This window comes from Panulirus ornatus, chromosome 37, assembly GCF_036320965.1.
Source record: "Panulirus ornatus isolate Po-2019 chromosome 37, ASM3632096v1, whole genome shotgun sequence".
NCBI lineage: Eukaryota > Metazoa > Arthropoda > Malacostraca > Decapoda > Palinuridae > Panulirus > Panulirus ornatus.
The window spans coordinates 31,225,399-31,245,770 of NC_092260.1; the positions used below are offsets into that span (position 1 = coordinate 31,225,399).

General features: G+C 42.0%; 1 protein-coding gene across 3 annotated transcripts in view; it reads right to left on the reverse strand.

Moving 5' to 3' along the window:
* LOC139760686 (cytochrome P450 3A41-like) overlaps window positions 1-20,372 on the reverse strand; it is a 51,292-nt gene that overhangs the window by 4,272 nt on the left and 26,648 nt on the right. For 2 of the 3 annotated variants that reach the window (XM_071684240.1, XM_071684239.1), the window contains exons 5-6: window positions 12,838-12,898; window positions 4,252-4,442 (exon numbers count right to left, since the gene is read on the reverse strand). The exons of the other annotated variant lie outside the window; for it this stretch is intronic. In XM_071684240.1, coding sequence (XP_071540341.1) covers window positions 4,252-4,442; window positions 12,838-12,898 — 252 coding nt within the window. The remainder of the gene's footprint in view (window positions 1-4,251; window positions 4,443-12,837; window positions 12,899-20,372) is intronic. 3 annotated transcript variants of the gene reach the window in all.

Sequence of the window (20,372 nt, forward strand, 5' to 3'; positions counted from 1 at the left end):
GAAGGACTGTTAAGCGTATTTGAGAGATAGAGTGGCAGATCTAAGGTTTTTATGGTAGGAGTGGTGTGCGAAATAAGAGAGTCAGGGAGAGTGGTTTGGTGAGAGGTAATGAACGTCTTGCGGAGAATGAAATCCGGCAAGGCGGCGGGAGTGGATGGTCCTGCAGCTGAATATATCAAGAATGGGGATGACTGTGTTGTTGATTGGCTGGTAAGGATATTCAGTGTATGTGTGGATCATGGTGAAGATGTATGTAAGAAATACTTTAAAAACATGGATTTCTATGTAGCATTTATGGATCTGGGGAAGGAATGTGATTGGGATGCTTTGTGGAAGGTCCTGAGAATATAGGTGTGAGTGGTAGGCTGCTAGAAGCACTGGTGCCTGATTCGAGTGAGAAACTGCAAAAGTTCGTGACTGAATGTGGAAAAGTGTGTGAAAGGAAATCGTTGAGAGTAACTGTGAGTAAGAGCGAGGTATTAGGTTCAGCAGGGCTGAGGGACAAGTTAGTTGGCATGTAAGTTTGAATGGAGAACAATTGGAGGAAGTGAAGCGTTTTAGATATCTGGCAGTGGAATTAGCAGCGAATGTAACTATGGAATCGGAAGTGAGTCATAGGGTGGGGAATGGGGAAAAGGTTCTGGGAGCGATGATAAATGTGTGGTAAGGGAGAACGTTATCTCGGAGAGCAAAAATGGTTATGTTTTAAGGAATAGTAGTTCTAACAATATTATATGGATGAGAGGCATGGGCTGTACGGAGGAAGGTGGATGTATTAAATATTAAATGTTTGAGGACAATATATGGTGTGAGGTGTTTGATCGAGTAAGTAATGAAAGGGTACGATATGTGTGGAAATAAAAAGAGTGTGGTTGAAAGAGCAGAAGAGGATGTGTTGAAATGGTTTGGACAATTGGAGAGAATAAGTGAGGAATAGTTGACCAAGGGGATATGTCTCAGAGGTGGAAGGAACAAGGGAGAAGCGGGAGACCAAATTGGATTTGGAAGGATGTAGTGAAAAAGATTTTGAGCGATCGGGGCCTGAACATGCAGAAAGGTGAGAGGCGTGTACGGAATGTGGTATACTGGGGTCTAGGCGCTGTCACTGGATTGAACCAGGGAATAGAAACGTCCGGGGTAAACCATGGAATGGTCTGTGGGGCCTGGATGTGGATAGGGAGCCGTGGTTTCGATGCATTACACATGACAGCGAGACATTGATTATGAGCGGATGTTGCCTTCGTCTCTTCCCTGTCGCTACCTCGTTGAGGCAGGGGGTGGTGATGTTTCTTGTGGAGCAAGGTGGCGCCGAAAATGGATGAAGTCAAGCAATAATGAATATGTACATGTGTATATATATATGTATATGTTGATATGTGTATGTACGTGTTAATGCATATATGTATGTATATATGTACATGTTGATATGTATATGTGTGTATGGACATAATTCAGTATATGATTGGATGGATCCTTCTTTGTCTGTTTCATGACGATAACGCAAGAAACGGTGATCAGAAAGTATAATATATATACTATATTATATCATACTTAACCGCTGTTTCCCACGTCAGCGAGGTAGCGCAAGGAAACAGACGAAAGAATGGCCCAACCCACCCACATACACATGTATATACATAAACGCCCACACACGCACATATACATACCTATACATTTCAACGTATACATACATATACATACACAGACATATACATATATACACATGCACATATTCATACATGCTGCCTTCATCCATTCCCGCCGGCACCCCGCCACACATGAAATGGCACCCCCCCCCTCGCCCGCGTGCGCGCGAGGTAGCGCTAGGAAAGGACAACAAAGGCCACATTCGTCCACACTCAGACTCTAGCTGTTATGTGTAATGCACCGAAACCACAGCTCCCTTTCCACATCCAGGCCCCACAAAACTTTCCATGTTTTACCCGAGAGGCTTCACTGCCCCTGGTTCAGCCCATTGACAGCAGGCCGACCTCGGTATACCACATCGTTCCAATTCACTTTATTCTTCGTACGCCTTTCACGTGAACATCCTGTATGTTCAGGCCCCAATCGCTCAAAATCTTTTTCACGGCATCTTTCCACCTTCAATCTGGTCTCCCGCTTCTCCTTCTTCCCTCCACCTCTGACTTATATATCCTCTTTGTCAATTTCTCATTCATTCTTTCCATGTGTCCAAACCATTTCAACACACCCTCTTCCGCTCTCTCAACCACACTCTTTTTAATACCACATGTCTCTCTTACCCTTGCATTACTTATATATATATATATATATATATATATATATATATATATATATATATATATATATATATATATATATATATATATATATATATATTAAAAAAGGGGGTGACTGTATTGTTGACTGGTTGGTAAGGTTATTTAATGTATGTATGACTCACGGTGAGGTGCCTGAGGATTGGCGGAATGCGTGCATAGTGCCATTGTACAAAGGCAAAGGGAATAAGAGTGAGTGCTCAAATTACAGAGGTATAAGTTTGTTGAGTATTCCTGGTAAATTATATGGGAGGGTATTGATTGAGAGGGTGAAGGCATGTACAGAGCATCAGATTGGGGAAGAGCAGTGTGGTTTCAGAAGTGGTAGAGGATGTGTGGATCAGGTGTTTGCTTTGAAGAATGTATGTGAGAAATACTTAGAAAAGCAAATGGATTTGTATGTAGCATTTATGGATCTGGAGAAGGCATATGATAGAGTTGATAGAGATGCTCTGTGGAAGGTATTAAGAATATATGGTGTGGGAGGCAAGTTGTTAGAAGCAGTGAAAAGTTTTTATCGAGGATGTAAGGCATGTGTACGTGTAGGAAGAGAGGAAAGTGATTGGTTCTCAGTGAATGTAGGTTTGCGGCAGGGGTGTGTGATGTCTCCATGGTTGTTTAATTTGTTTATGGATGGGGTTGTTAGGGAGGTGAATGCAAGAGTTTTGGAAAGAGGGGCAAGTATGAAGTCTGTTGGGGATGAGAGAGCTTGGGAAGTGAGTCAGTTGTTGTTCGCTGATGATACAGCGTTGGTGGCTGATTCATGTGAGAAACTGCAGAAGTTTGTGACTGAGTTTGGTAAAGTGTGTGAAAGAAGAAAGTTAAGAGTAAATGTGAATAAGAGCAAGGTTATTAGGAACAGTAGGGTTGAGGGTCAAGTCAATTGGGAGGTGAGTTTGAATGGAGAAAAACTGGAGGAAGTGAAGTGTTTTAGATATCTGGGAGTGGATCTGGCAGCGGATGGAACCATGGAAGCGGAAGTGGATCATAGGGTGGGGGAGGGGGCGAAAATTCTGGGAGCCTTGAAGAATGTGTGGAAGTCGAGAACATTATCTCGGAAAGCAAAAATGGGTATGTTTGAAGGAATAGTGGTTCCAACAATGTTGTATGGTTGCGAGGCGTGGGCTATGGATAGAGTTGTGCGCAGGAGGATGGATGTGCTGGAAATGAGATGTTTGAGGACAATGTGTGGTGTGAGGTTGTTTGATCGAGTAAGTAACGTAAGGGTAAGAGAGATGTGTGGAAATAAAAAGAGCATGGTTGAGAGAGCAGAAGAGGGTGTTTTGAAATGGTTTGGGCACATGGAGAGAATGAGTGAGGAAAGATTGACCAAGAGGATATATGTGTCGGAGGTGGAGGGAACGAGGAGAAGAGGGAGACCAAATTGGAGGTGGAAAGATGGAGTGAAAAAGATTTTGTGTGATCGGGGCCTGAACATGCAGGAGGGTGAAAGGAGATCAAGGAATAGAGTGGATTGGAGCGATGTGGTATACCGGGGTTGACGTGCTGTCAGTGGATTGAATCAAGGCATGTGAAGCGTCTGGGGTAAACCATGGAAAGCTGTGTAGGTATGTATATTTGCGCGTGTGGACGTATGTATATACATGTGTATGGGGGTGGGTTGGGCCATTTCTTTCGTCTGTTTCCTTGCGCTACCTCGCAAACGCGGGAGACAGCGACAAAGCAAAAAAAAAAAAAAAAAAAAAAATATATATATATATATATATATATATATATATATATATATATATATATATATATATATATATATATATATATATATATCCTAGCCTATGCCAAACCAATCAACCAACTCCTAGGAGAGGATGAACAACAGGGTTGCCTGTGGACCGACTGCTACAACCAGAATTGGAATCTGTGCATTCAACCCCGGGCAGACAGTGAACGCATCACAGTCCGTAGTCAACAAAAATTCATCTAACATATTCACCTATGCAGTTTCTGGGTCCCATTCCAAAGGGCATATGCGTAAAGCTTTTGATGTTGCCTTTGTTCTCGGGCATGAAGCGGTCTGGACGAAACTGGTCGGGCTGTGGCCAGTAATGAGGGTCATGTTGAAGGCTCCAGATTGGAAGCTGTATGATGTTACCAGGAGTCACAACCAGATCTGTCCCAGGAATCCTAGAGTCCAAAGAAATAGTAAAGAAATTTAGAGGCTTTATGTTTAAGTGACCTGTAGCTTACTGTCATTGATAATATTAAAGTAAATAATATTCACTTTTTGAAAGTATAAAAACTTACTCTTGTCGATGTTAAACAAATGCTTAAAAATACAGCATCATCCAAAATTCATACCCCTTTAGACAATAATTATCACACGGGTTAAGTAACGTAAACTTAAAAAGGATTTCTCCGTATATCCCTCAAACTTCTGACAGGGAAGCATAAACACTATCTCTGACACGAAGGTATTGTTGTTTAATGCACACTTCTCTTCATGATGACAATTTTTCATCACTGAATTAAAGCTAAAGACTTTATTCAACACTTCATTTCCCATGGTAGGTCATTAAGTTTATGCGTAGAATCTCCATCCTCAAAGATGAATTCTACAACTTTCTTACTATCTTCCTCTCACTGTCCTTATATAAAAGTACAATCTTTGTCGTTGATCTAGGTTCACTGGGTTCTTGAAGGCACTAACACGTTATAAGGATTCGATTCTGACACTCTTATCAATGTCAAATAAACATTAAAATCTGCAGGTCTGAGATCTGGTATTCTTTCCCATCATCCATGTTGAGCAGCACTACAGGCAGTGTTAAAAGTTACCTCAAAAGTAATTTGTCGGTGATCAGTTGTCCTGGAAAAACAAAGACGTTGTCGTTGTCTCCCGCATTACCGAGGTACCGCAAGGAAACAGACGAAAGAATTGCCCAACCAACACACATACACATGGATATACATACACTTCCACACACGCACACATACATACCTATACATCTCTACGTATACATATATATATATATACACACTCAGACATATACATAAATACACATGCACATAATTCGTACTGTCTGCCCTTATTCATTCCCGTCACCATCCTGCCACACATGCAATTGACAGCCCCTTCCCCCCGCATGTGCGCGAGGTAGCGCTAGGAAAAGACAATAAAGGCCACATTCGTTCACACTCACTCTCTAGCTGTCATGTATAATGCACCGAAACCACAGCCCCCTTTCCACATCCAGGCCCCACAGAACTTTCCATGGTTAACCCCAGACGTTTCACATGCCCTAGTTCAATCCATTGACAGAACGTTGACCCTGGTATATCACATCGTTCCAATTCACTCTATTCCTTGCACGCCTTTCATCCTCCTGCATGTTCAGGCCCCGATCACTCAAAATCTTTTCCACTCTATCTTTCTACTTCCAATTTGGTTTCCCACTTCTCGTTTCCTCCACCTCTAACACATATATCCTCTTTGTTAATCTTTCCTCACTCATTCTCTCCATGTAACCAAACCATTTCAAAACACCCTTTTCTGCTTTCTCAACCACACTCTTTTTATTACCACACATCTCTCTTACCCTATAATTACTTACTCGATCAAACCACCTCACACCACATATTGTCCTCAAACATCTCATTTCCAACACAGCCACCCTCCTCCACACAACTCTATAGCCCACGCCTCGCAACTATATAACATTGTTGGAACCACTATTCCTTCAAACAAAGCCATTTTTGCTTTCCAAGATAACGTTCTCGACTTCCACGCATTTTTCAACGCTCCCAGAACTTTCGCCCCCTCCCCCTTCCTATGATTGACTTCCGCTTCCATGGTTCCATCCGCTGCTAAATCCACTTCCAGATATCTAAAACACTTCACTTCCTCCAGTTTTTCTCCATTCAAACTCACCTCCCAATTAACTTGTCCCTCAACCTTACTGTACCTAATAACCTTGCTCTTATTCTCATTTACTCTCAGCTTTCTTCTTTCACACACTTTATCAAACTCAGTCACCAGCTTCTGCAGTTTCTCACATGAATCAGCCACCAGCGCTGTATCATCAGCGAACAACAACTGACTCACTTACCAAGCTCTCTCATCCACAACAGACTGCATACTTGCCATTCTTTCCAAAACTCTTGCATTCACCTCCCTAACAACCCCATCTATAAACAAATTAAACAACCATGGAGACATTACACACCCCTGCCGCAAACCTACATTCACTGAGAACCAATCACTTTCCTCTCTTTCCACGTACACATGCCTTACATCCTCGATAAAAACTTTTCACTGCTTCTAACAACTTGCCTTCCACACCATATATTCTTAATACCTTCCACAGAGCATCTCTATCAACGCTATCATATGCCTTCTCCAGATCCATAAATGCTACATACAAATCCATTTGCTTTTTTAAGTATTTCTCACATACATTCTTCAAGCAAACACCTGATCCACACATCCTCTACCACTTCTGAAACCACACTGCTCTTCCCCAATCTGATGCTCTGTACATGACCTCACCCTCTCAATCAATACCTTCCCATATAATTTCCCAGGAATACTCAACAAACTTATACCTCTGTAATTTGAGCACTCATTTTTATCCCCTTTGCCTTTGTACAATGGCACTATGCAAGCATTCCGCCAATCCTCAGGCACCTCACCATGAGTCATACATACATTAAATAACCTTACCAACCAGTCAACAATACAGTCACACCCTTTTTTAATAAATTCTACTGCAATACCATCCAAACCCGATGCCTTGCCGGCTTTCATCTTCAGCAAAGTTTTCACTACCTCTTCTCTGTTTACCAAATCATTCTCCCTAACCCTCTCGCTTTGCACACCACCTCGACCAAAACACCCTATATCTGCCACTCTATCATCAAACACATTCAACATACCTTCAAAATACTCACTCCATCTCCTTCTCACATCACCACTACTTGTTATTACCTCCCCATTAGCCCCCTTCACTGATGTTCCCATTTGTTCCCTTGTCTTACGCACTTTATTTACCTCCTTCCAAAACATCTTTTTATTCTCCCTAAAATTCAATGACACTCTCTCACCCCAACTCTCATTTGTCCTCTTTTTCACCTCTTGCACCTTTCTCTTGACCTCCTGCCTCTTTCTCTTATACATCTCCTACTCATTTGAATTATTTCCCTGTAAAAATCGTCCAAATGTATCTCTCTTCTCTTTCACTAATAATCTTACTTCTTCATCCCACCACTCACTACCCTTTCTAATCAACCCACCTCCCACGCTTCTCATGCCACAAGCATCTTTTGCGCAAGCCATCACTGCTTCCCTAAATACATCCCATTCCTCCCCCACTCCCCCTACGTCCTTTGTTTACCTTTTTCCATTCTGTACTCAGTCTCTCCTCGTACTTCCTCACACAAGTCCCCTTCCCAAGCTCACTTATTCTCACCACTGTCTTCACCCCAACATTCTCTCTTCTTTTCTGAAAACCTTTACAAATCTTCACCTTCGCCTCCACAAGATAATAATCAGACATCCCTCCAGTTGCACCTCTCAGCACATTAACATCCAAAAGTCTCTTTCGCACGCCTATCAATTAACACGTAAACCAATAACGCTCTCTGGCCATCTCTCCTACTTACGTACGTATACTTATGTATATCTCTTTTTAAACCAGGTATTCCCAATCACCAGTTCTTTTTCAGCACATAAATCTACAAGCTCTTCACCATTTCCATTTACAACACTGAACACCCCATGTACACCAATTATTCCCTCAACTGCCACATTACTCACCTTTGCATTTAAATCACCCATCACTATAACCCGGTCTCGTGCATCAAAATTACTAACACATTCACTCAGCTGCTCCCCAAAACTTGTCTCTCATGATCTTTCTTCTTATGCCCGGGTGCATATGCACCAATAATCACCCATCTCTCTGCATCCACTTTCAATTTTACCTATGTCAATCTAGAGTTTACTTTCTTACACTCTATCACATACTCCCACCACTCCTGTTTCACGAGTAGTGCTACTCCTTCCCTTGCTCTTGTCCTCTCACTAACCCCTGACTTTATTCCCAAGACATTCCCAAACCACTCTTCCCCTTTACCCTTGAGCTTCGTTTCACTCAGAGCCAAAACATCCAGGTTCCTTTCCTCAAACACACTACCTATCTCTCCTTTTTTCTCATTTTGGTTGCATCCATACACATTTAGACACCCCAATCTGAGCCTTCGAGGAGGATGAGCACTCCCCGCGTGACTCCTTCTGTTTCCCCGTTTAGAAAATTAGAATAAAAGGAGGGGAGGGTTTCTAGCCCCCCGCTCCCGTCCCCTTTAGTCGCCATATATATATATATATATATATATATATATATATATATATATATATATATATATATATATATATATATATATATATATATATATATATATATATATGCCTTCACCCTCCTGCATGTTCAGGCCCCGATCACACAAAATCTTTTTCACTCCATCTTTCCACCTCCAATTTGGTCTCCCTCTTCTCCTTGCTCCCTCCACCTCCGACACATATATCCTCTTGGTCAATCTTTCCTCACTCATCCTCTCCATGTGCCCAAACCACTTCAAAACACCCTCTTCTGCTCTCTCAACCACGCTCTTTTTATTTCCACACATCTCTCTTACCCTTACGTTACTCACTCGATCAAACCACCTCACACCACACATTGTCCTCAAACATCTCATTTCCAGCACATCCATCCTCCTGCGCACAACTCTATCCATAGCCCACGCCTCGCAACCATACAACATTGTTGGAACCACTATTCCTTCAAACATACCCATTTTTGCTTTCCGAGATAATGTTCTCGACTTCCACACATTCTTCAAGGCCCCCAGAATTTTCGCCTCCTCCCCCACCCTATGATCCACTTCCGCTTCCATGGTTCCATCCGCTGACAGATCCACTCCCAGATATCTAAAACACTTCACTTCCTCCAGTTTTTCTCCATTCAAACTCACCTCCCAATTGACTTGACCCTCAACCCTACTGTACCTAATAACCTTGCTCTTATTCACATTTACTCTTAACTTTCTTCTTCCACACACTTTACCAAACTCAGTTACCAGCTTCTGCAGTTTCTCACATGAATCAGCCACCAGCGCTGTATCATCAGCGAACAACAACTGACTCACTTCCCAAGCTCTCTCATCCCCAACAGACTTCATACTTGCCCCTCTTTCCAAAACTCTTGCATTTACCTCCCTAACAACCCCATCCATAAACAAATTAAACAACCATGGAGACATCACACACCCCTGCCGCAAACCTACATTCACTGAGAACCAATCACTTTCCTCTCTTCCTACACGTACACATGCCTTACATCCTCGATAAAAACTTTTCACTGCTTCTAACAACTTTCCTCCCACACCATATATTCTTAATACCTTCCACAGAGCATCTCTATCAACTCTATCATATGCCTTCTCCAGATCCATAAATGCTACATACAAATCCATTTGCTTTTCTAAGTATTTCTCACATACATTCTTCAAAGCAAACACCTGATCCACACATCCTCTACCACTTCTGAAACCACACTGCTCTTCCCCAATCTGATGCTCTGTACATGCCTTGACCCTCTCAATCAATAGCCTCCCATATAATTTACCAGGAATACTCAACAAACTTATACCTCTGTAATTTGAGCACTCACTCTTATCTCCTTTGCCTTTGTACAATGGCACTATGCACGCATTCCGCCAATCCTCAGGCACCTCACCATGAGTCATACATACATTAAATAACCTTACCAACCAGTCAATAATACAGTCACACCCTTTTTTAATAAATTCCACTGCAATACCATCCAAACCTGCTGCCTTGCCGGCTTTCATCTTCCGCAAAGCTTTAACTACCTCTTCTCTGTTTACCAAATCATTTTCCCTAACCCTCTCACTTTGCACACCACCTCGACCAAAACACCCTATATCTGCCACTCTATCATCAAACACATTCAACAGACCTTCAAAATACTCACTCCATCTCCTTCTCACATCACCACTACTTGTTAACACCCCATTTGCGCGCTTCACTGAAGTTCCCATTTGCTCCCTTGTCTTACGCACTTTATTTACCTCCTTCCAGAACATCTTTTTATTCTCCCTAAAATTTAATGATACTCTCTCACCCCAACTCTCATTTGCCCTCTTTTTCACCTCTTGCACCTTTGTCTCGACCTCCTGTCTCTTTCTTTTATACATCTCCCACTCAATTGCATTTTTTCCCTGCAAAAATCTTCCAGAAGTGGCAGAGGATGTGTGGATCAGGTGTTTGCTTTGAAGAATGTATGTGAGAAATACTTAGAAAAGCAAATGGATTTGTATGTAGCATTTATGGATCTGGAGAAGGCATATGATAGAGTTGATAGAGATGCTCTGTGGAAGGTATTAAGAATATATGGTGTGGGAGGCAAGTTGTTAGAAGCAGTGAAAAGTTTTTATCGAGGATGTAAGGCATGTGTACGTGTAGGAAGAGAGGAAAGTGATTGGTTCTCAGTGAATGTAGGTTTGCGGCAGGGGTGTGTGATGTCTCCATGGTTGTTTAATTTGTTTATGGATGGGGTTGTCAGGGAGGTGAATGCAAGAGTTTTGGATAGAGGGGCAAGTATGAAGTCTGTTGTGGATGAGAGAGCTTGGGAAGTGAGTCAGTTGTTGTTCGCTGATGATACAGCGCTGGTGGCTGATTCATGTGAGAAACTGCAGAAGCTGGTGACTGAGTTTGGTAAAGTGTGTGAAAGAAGAAAGTTAAGAGTAAATGTGAATAAGAGCAGGGTTATTAGGTACAGTAGGGTTGAGGATCAAGTCAATTGGGAGGTAAGTTTGAATGGAGAAAAACTGAAGGAAGTAAAGTGTTTTAGATATCTGGGAGTGGATCTGGCAGCGGATGGAACCATGGAAGCGGAAGTGAATCATAGGGTGGGGGAGGGGGCGAAAATCCTGGGAGCCTTGAAGAATGTGTGGAAGTCGAGAACATTATCTCGGAAAGCAAAAATGGGTATGTTTGAAGGAATAGTGGTTCCAACAATGTTGTATGGTTGCGAGGCGTGGGCTATGGATAGAGTTGTGCGCAGGAGGATGGATGTGCTGGAAATGAGATGTTTAAGGACAATGTGTGGTGTGAGGTGGTTTGATCGAGTAAGTAACGTAAGGGTAAGAGAGACGTGTGGAAATAAAAAGAGCGTGGTTGAGAGAGCAGAAGAGGGTGTTTTGAAATGGTTTGGGCACATGGAGAGAATGAGTGAGGAAAGATTGACCAAGAGGATATATGTGTCGGAGGTGGAGGAAACGAGGAGAAGAGGGAGACCAAATTGGAGGTGGAAAGATGGAGTGAAAAAGATTTTGTGTGATCGGGGCCTGAACATGCAGGAGGGTGAAAGGAGGGCAAGGAATAGAGTGAATTGGATCGATGTGGTATACCGGGGTTGACGTGCTGTCAGTGGATTAAAACAGGGCATGTGAAGCGTCTGGGGTAAACCATGGAAAGCTGTGTAGGTATGTATATTTGCGTGTGTGGACGTTTGTATATACATGTGTATGGGGGTGGGTTGGGCCATTTCTTTCGTCTGTTTCCTTGCGCTACCTCGCAAACGCGGGAGACAGCGACAAAGCAAAAAAAAAAATATATATATATATATATAGATATATATATATATATATATATATATATATATATATATATATATATATATATATATATATCCCTGGGGATAGGGGATTAAGAATACTTCCCACGTATTCCCTGCGTGTCGTAGAAGGCGACTAAAAGGGGAGGGAGCGGGGGGCTGGAAATCCTCCCCTCTCGGTTTTTTTTTTTTTTTTTTTTTTTTTTCCAAAAGAAGGAACAGAGAATTGGGCCAGGTGAGGGTATTCCCTCAAGGGCCCAGTCCTCTGTTCTTAACGCTACCTCGCTAATGCGGGAAATGGCGAATAGTTTGAAAGAAAAAGAAAATATATATATATATATATATATATATATATATATATATATATATATATATATATATATATATATATCCTCCCTGGGGATAGGGGAGAAAGAATACTTCCCACGTATTCCCTGCGTGTCGTAGAAGGCGACTAAAAGGGGAGGGAGCGGGGGGCTGGAAATCCTCCCCTCTCTTTTTTTTTTTTTTTTTTTCCCCAAAAGAAGGAACAGAGAAGGGGGCCAGGTGAGGATATTCCCTCAAAGGCCCAGTTCTCTGTTCTTAACGCTACCTCGCTAACGCGGGAAATGGCGAATAGTTTGAAAGAAAAGAAAGATATATATATATATATATATATATATATATATATATATATATATATATATATATATATATATATATATATATATATATATATATATCATTGCCTCCGGAGAATATAATCAGTTCTTTTGTCACCACCTAATGTATGAAAAAACGTGTTCACAGCAGATGAACTTGTCAACCAAACTGTACCTTGGAGTAAAGCAATGATCCAGAATGCGCTCTTTATGCAAGCAATTACATGTAATGCACAACATACTTACTGATACTCCTTCGTACACACTCTTTCCGATATAGGTATTGGAGGGTAAAGTCGAAGAGTTTCTGAAAAGATGAAAATCTATGAAACAACTGTCTAGATTAACCAACCTCTGATAGTATTCCAAACCAAACAATGAAATTAAAATTTCAAGTTTAAATGCAAGTTATCTATCTGTCATCTCTCTCTCTCTCTCTCTCTCTCTCTCTCTCTCTCTCTCTCTCTCTCTCTCTCTCTCTCTCTCTCTCTATGTATATATATATATATATATATATATATATATATATATATATATATATATATATATATATATATATATATATTTTTTATTTATATTCATTTTGCTTTGTCGCTGTCTCCCGCGTTAGCGAGGTAGCGCAAGGAAACAGACGAAAGAATGGCGCAACCCACCCACATACACATGTATATACATACACGTCCACACATGCAAATATACATACCTATACATCTCAATGTACACATATATATACACACACAGACATATACATATATACACATGTACATAATTCATACTGTCTGCCTTTATTTATTTCCATCGCCACCTCGCCACACATGGAATAACAACCCCCTCCCCCTGTATGTGTGCGAGGTAGCGCTAGGAAAAGACAACAAAGGCCCTGTTCGTTCACACTCAGTCTCTAGCTGTCATGTAATAATGCACCGAAACCACAGTTCCCTGGAGACAGGGGAGAAAGAATACTTCCCACGCATTCCTCACGTGGCGTAGAAGGCGACTAAAGGGGACGGAAGAGGGAGGCCAGAAACCTTCCCCTCCTTGTATTTTGACTTTCTAAAAGGGGAAACAAATATATATATATATATATATATATATATATATATATATATATATATATATATATATATATATATATATATATATATATATATATATATATTCCAGCCGTGTCGTAGTAGGCGACTAAAGGCGGCGGGAGCTGTGGGCTGGAAACGCTCCCCTTCTTTTGTATTTCAGTTTCTGAAAGAGGAGACAGAAGATGAAAGCCTGGCAGGGAGTAATCGTGCACGCGGGCTCGGGCATGTGTCTAAATGTGTGTGGATGTAACCAAGATGAGAAGAGAGGAGACAGGTAGCATGTTTGAGGTTGAGGAAAGAAACCTGGATCTTCTCGCTCTGAGTGAAACAAAGCTCAAGGGTAAGGGGGAAGAATGGTTTGGAAATGTCTGAAGAGTGAAGTCAGGGGATGGTGAGAGGACAAGAGCTAAAGAAAGTGTAACACTACTCCTGAAGCAGGAGTTTTGGGAGTGTGTGATAGAATATTAGGAAGTAAATTCTATGTTGATGTTGGTAAAACTAAAATTAGATAGCGAGAGATGCGTGATTATTGGTGCTGATGCACCTGGCCATGAGAAGAAAGATCACGAGAGGCAAGTGTTTTGGGAGCAACTGAGTGTGTCAGCAGTTTTGATGTATGATACTAGGTATTGGTGATGGGTCATCAAAATGCGAAGGTAAGTAGTCTTGCAGCCAAGAGTATTATTGGGGCGCATAGGGTATTCAGTGCTATGAGTGGAAATGATGAAGAACTTGAGTTGTGTGCTGAAAAAAGACTGGTGATTAAAAATACCTGGATTAAAAAGAGGTATATTCATAAGTATTCGTGAGGAGAGACGGTCAACGGACATTATTAGATTACATATTGACTGATAGGCGTGCAAAAGAGAGACTTTTGAATGTAAATGTGCTGAAAGGGGCAGCTGGTCGGTTGTCTGATCACTATCTGTGGGGGTGAAGGTGAAGGTTTGTAGAGGTTTTCGAAAAAGAGGAAGCAATGTCAGGAAGAAGAGTGGTGAGGGTAAGTAAGCTTGGAAAGGAGACTTGTGTGAATAAACACCAGGAAAGACACCAAGAGAGATTGAGTGTAGAATGGCAAAAGGTGAGAGTAAATGAAACGAAGGGAATGGATGAGGAATGAGAGGTATTTAGGAAAGCAGTGATGAAATATGCAAGACATGCATATGGCATAAGAGAGGTTGGATGGGCAGATTAGAATAATGGGTAGTGAATGGTGAGATGAAGAAGTAAAATTGTTAGTGAAAGAGGAAAGAGAGGCGTTTGGGTTGTACTTACAGGTACTGATTGGTAGTTGTATCAGAAGAAGTGACAAAAGGTCAAGTTTTAGGGGTTAAAAACAGGGCAAATAAGATTTGGGATGAAAAAGTACCAGTAAACTTTAGGGCGAATAAAAAGATCTTTTGAGGAGGTAATGTGCGAAAGACACGAGAACAAATGGGAATATCTGCGAAGGGGACAAAAGGGAAAGTGATAACAGGTAGTGAAAAAGTGAGAAGGAGATGCTGTGAGTATTTTAAAGGACTGGTAAACGTGTTTGATAATAGAGTGGCAGATGTATGGTGTTTTGGTCGGGGTGGTATGCGAAGTGGGAGAGTCATGGAGAGTGATTTGGTGAAGAGAGAAAACGTGATGAAAGCCTTGCTTAAGATGAAGTGCGGCAAGGCGATCAGAGTGGATTGCTGCTGAATTTCATTAACAAAGGGGGTGACTGTAAATGACTGGTGGGTAACGATATTCATTGCATATATGGATCATGGTAGAGTGCCTGAGAATTGACAGAATTCACGTACGTTGCCACTGTACAAAGGCAAGGGGGGACAAAGATGAGTGTTCAAACTACAGGGTATGTTTGTTGAGTATACCTGATAAGTTGTATGGGAGGGTTTTAATTGAGAGAGTGAAGGTATGTACAGAGAATCAGATTAGGGAGAAGCAGTGTTGTTTAGGAAAACGTAGAGAATGTGTGGATCAGGTGTTTGCTTTAAAAAATGTTTTTTGAAATATGTTTAGAAAAACAGATGGATGCGTCTGTGACATTTATGGATCTGCAGAAGGTATATGATAGGGTCAGTAGAGATGCTCTGTGAATGATCTTAAGAATATATGGTGTCGGAGGTAAGCCGCTAAAAGCAGTGACAAGTATTTATCAACTGTGTAAGGTTTGTGTACGAGTAGGAAGAGAGGAGAGTGAAAGGTTCCAAATGAAGGGTGATTTACGGCAAAAGTTGTGTGACGTCACCATGGTTGTTTAATTTGTTTATGGAAAGGGTGGTAAGGGAGGTAAATACTAGTCTTAAAGTGAGGGTCGAGAATGGAGCCTGTAGAGGATGGGGGCCTGCGAATTTAGTCAGTTATTGTTTGCTGATGACACAGCGCTGGTGACTGATTCGAGAGAGAAACTGCAGAAGTTGGTGACTAAGTTTATCAGAAAAAATAAAAGAAGAAAGCTGAGTGAATGCGAATAAAAGCAGCGTTCTTAGTTCAGCAGGGTCGAGGAACTAGTTTGTTGGGGTGTAACTTTGAATGGAAAACAAAATTGGAGGGAGTGAAGTATTTAAGATATCTGGGAGTGTACATGGCAGCGAATAGAACCTTGGTTGGGGAAGTGAGACATAGGGCGGGAGAAGGGGAAGGGGGACGTTCTGGGATCGCTGAAGAATGTGTGGAAAGAGAGAACGTTATCTCGGAGGGCAAAAATGGGCATGTTTGAAGAAATACTAGTACAAAAAATATTTTAAGAATGCGAGTAACGGGTTATAAACGTGGTTGTGCGGAAAAGGGTGAATATGTTGCAAATTAAATGTATAAGGGCAATATGTGGTGAAAGGTGACTTAATCGGGTTAGTAATGAAAAGGTAAGTGACATGTGTGGGATCAAAATGAGTGTGGTTCAGACAGCAGGTGTGCTGAAACTGTTCTGACATATGGAGAGAATGAATGAGGGAAGGTTGATAAAGAAGATACATTTGCTAGAAATGCAGAGAGCAAGGAGAACGGGGAAACCAAATTGGAGATGGAAGGATGGGATGAAAAAGATTTTGAGCGATCGGAGCCTGAACGTGCAAAGGCTGAGAGGCGTGCATGGAATAGTGAATTGGAACGATGTGGTATAATATATTTTTTTTTTTTTTTTTTTATATACTTTGTCGCTGTCTCCCGCGTTTGCGAGGTAGCGCAAGGAAACAGACGAAAGAAATGGCCCAACCCTCCCCATACACATGTACATACACACGTCCACACACGCAAATATACATACCTACACAGCTTTCCATGGTTTACCCCGGACGCTTCACATGCCTTGATTCAATCCACTGACAGCACGTCAACCCCTGTATACCACATCGCTCCAATTCACTCTATTCCTTGCCCTCCTTTCACCCTCCTGCATGTTCAGGCCCCGATCACACAAAATCCTTTTCACTCCATCTTTCCACCTCCAATTTGGTCTCCCTCTTCTCCTCGTTCCCTCCACCTCCGACACATATATCCTCTTGGTCAATCTTTCCTCACTCATTCTCTCCATGTGCCCAAACCACTTCAAAACACCCTCTTCTGCTCTCTCAACCACGCTCTTTTTATTTCCACACATCTCTCTTACCCTTACGTTACTTACTCGATCAAACCACCTCACACCACACATTGTCCTCAAACATCTCATTTCCAGCACATCCATCCTCCTGCGCACAACTCTATCCATAGCCCACGCCTCGCAACCATACAACATTGTTGGAACCACTATTCCTTCAAACATACCCATTTTTGCTTTCCGGGATAATGTTCTCGACTTCCACAAATTTTTCAAGGCTCCCAAAATTTTCGCCCCCTCCCCCACCCTATGATCCACTTCCGCTTCCATGGTTCCATCCGCTGACAGATCCACTCCCAGATATCTAAAACACTTCACTTCCTCCAGTTTTTCTCCATTCAAACTCACCTCCCAATTGACTTGACCCTCAACCCTACTGTACCTAATAACCTTGCTCTTATTCACATTTACTCTTAACTTTCTTCTTCCACACACTTTACCAAACTCCGTCACCAGCTTCTGCAGTTTCTCACATGAATCCGCCACCAGCGCTGTATCATCAGCGAACAACAACTGACTCACTTCCCAAGCTCTCTCATCCCCAACAGACCTCATACTTGCCCCTCTTTCCAAGACTCTTGCATTTACCTCCCTAACAACCCCATCCATAAAAAAATTAAACAACCATGGAGACATCACACACCCCTGCCGCAAACCTACATTCACTGAGAACCAATCACTTTCCTCTCTTCCTACACGTACACATGCCTTACATCCTCGATAAAAACTTTTCACTGCTTCTAACAACTTGCCTCCCACACCATATATTCTTAATACCTTCCACAGAGCATCTCTATCAACTCTATCATATGCCTTCTCCAGATCCATAAATGCTACATACAAATCCATTTGCTTTTCTAAGTATTTCTCACATACATTCTTCAAAGCAAACACCTGATCCACACATCCTCTCCCACTTCTGAAACCACACTGCTCTTCCCCAATCTGATGCTCCGTACATGCCTTCACCCTCTCAATCAATACCCTCCCATATAATTTACCAGGAATACTCAACAAACTTATACCTCTGTAATTTGAGCACTCACTCTTATCCCCTTTGCCTTTGTACAATGGCACTATGCACGCATTCCGCCAATCCTCAGGCACCTCACCATGAGTCATACATACATTAAATAACCTTACCAACCAGTCAACAATACAGTCACCCCCTTTTTTAATAAATTCCACTGCAATACCATCCAAACCTGCTGCCTTGCCGGCTTTCATCTTCCGCAAAGCTTTTACTACCTCTTCTCTGTTTACCAAATCATTTTCCCTAACCCTCTCACTTTGCACACCACCTCGACCAAAACACCCTATATCTGCCACTCTGTCATCAGACACATTCAACAAACCTTCAAAATACTCATTCCATCTCCTTCTCACATCACCACTACTTGTTATCACCTCCCCATTTACGCCCTTCACTGAAGTTCCCATTTGCTCCCTTGTCTTACGCACCCTATTTACCTCCTTCCAGAACATCTTTTTATTCTCCCTAAAATTTACTGATAGTCTCTCACCCCAACTCTCATTTGCCCTTTTTTTCACCTCTTGCACCTTTCTCTTGACCTCCTGTCTCTTTCTTTTATACTTCTCCCACTCAATTGCATTTTTTCCCTGCAAAAATCGTCCAAATGCCTCTCTCTTCTCTTTCACTAATACTCTTACTTCTTCATCCCACCACTCACTACCCTTTCTAAACAGCCCACCTCCCACTCTTCTCATGCCACAAGCATCTTTTGCGCAATCCATCACTGATTCCCTAAATACATCCCATTCCTCCCCCACTCCCCTTACTTCCATTGTTCTCACCTTTTTCCATTCTGTACACAGTCTCTCCTGATACTTCTTCACACAGGTCTCCTTCCCAAGCTCACTTACTCTCACCACCTTCTTCACCCCAACATTCACTCTTCTTTTCTGAAAACCCATACTAATCTTCACCTTAGCCTCCACAAGATAATGATCAGACATCCCTCCAGTTGCACCTCTCAGCACATTGACATCCAAAAGTCTCTCTTTCGCACGCCTGTCAATTAACACGTAATCCAATAACGCTCTCTGGCCATCTCTCCTACTTACATAAGTATACTTATGTATATCTCGCTTTTTAAACCAGGTATTCCCAATCATCAGTCCTTTTTCAGCACATAAATCTACAAGCTCTTCACCATTTCCATTTACAACACTGAACACCCCATGCATACCAATTATTCCCTCAACTGCCACATTACTCATCTTTGCATTCAAATCACCCATCACTATAACCCGGTCTCGTGCATCAAAACCGCTAACACACTCATTTAGCTGCTCCCAAAACACTTGCCTCTCATGATCTTTCTTCTCATGCCCAGGTGCATATGCACCAATAATCACCCACCTCTCTCCATCAACTTTCAATTTTACCCATATTAATCGGGAATTTATTTTCTTACATTCTATCACATACTCCCACAACTCCTGTTTTAGGAGTATTGCTACTCCTTCCCTTGCTCTTGTCCTCTCACTAACCCCTGACTTCACTCCCCAGACATTTCCAAACCACTCTTCCCCTTTACCCTTGAGCTTCGTTTCACTCAGAGCCAAAACATCCAGGTTCCTTTCCTCAAACATACTACCTATCTCTCCTTTTTTCACATCTTGGTTACATCCACACACATTTAGGCACCCCACTCTGAGCCTACGAGGAGGATGAGCACTCCCCGCGTGACTCCTTCTTCTGTTTCCCATTTTAGAAAGTTAATACAAGGAGGGGAGGATTTCCGGCCCCCCGCTCCCGTCCCCTCTAGTCGCTTATAATATATAAATATATAAATATATATATATATATATATATATATATATATATATATATATATATATATATATTCTTTTCTTTCTTTTAAACTATTCGCCATTTCCCGCGTTAGCGAGGTAGCGTTAGGAACAGAGGACTGGGCCTTTTTTGGAATATCCTCACCTGGCCCCCTCTGTTCCTTCTTTTGGAAAATTAAAAAAAAACGAGAGGGGAGGATTTCCAGCCCGCCGCTCCCTCCCCTTTTAGTCGCCTTCTACGACGCGCAGGGAATACGTGGGAAGTATTCTTAATCCCCTATCTGGGAGTGGATCTGGCAGCG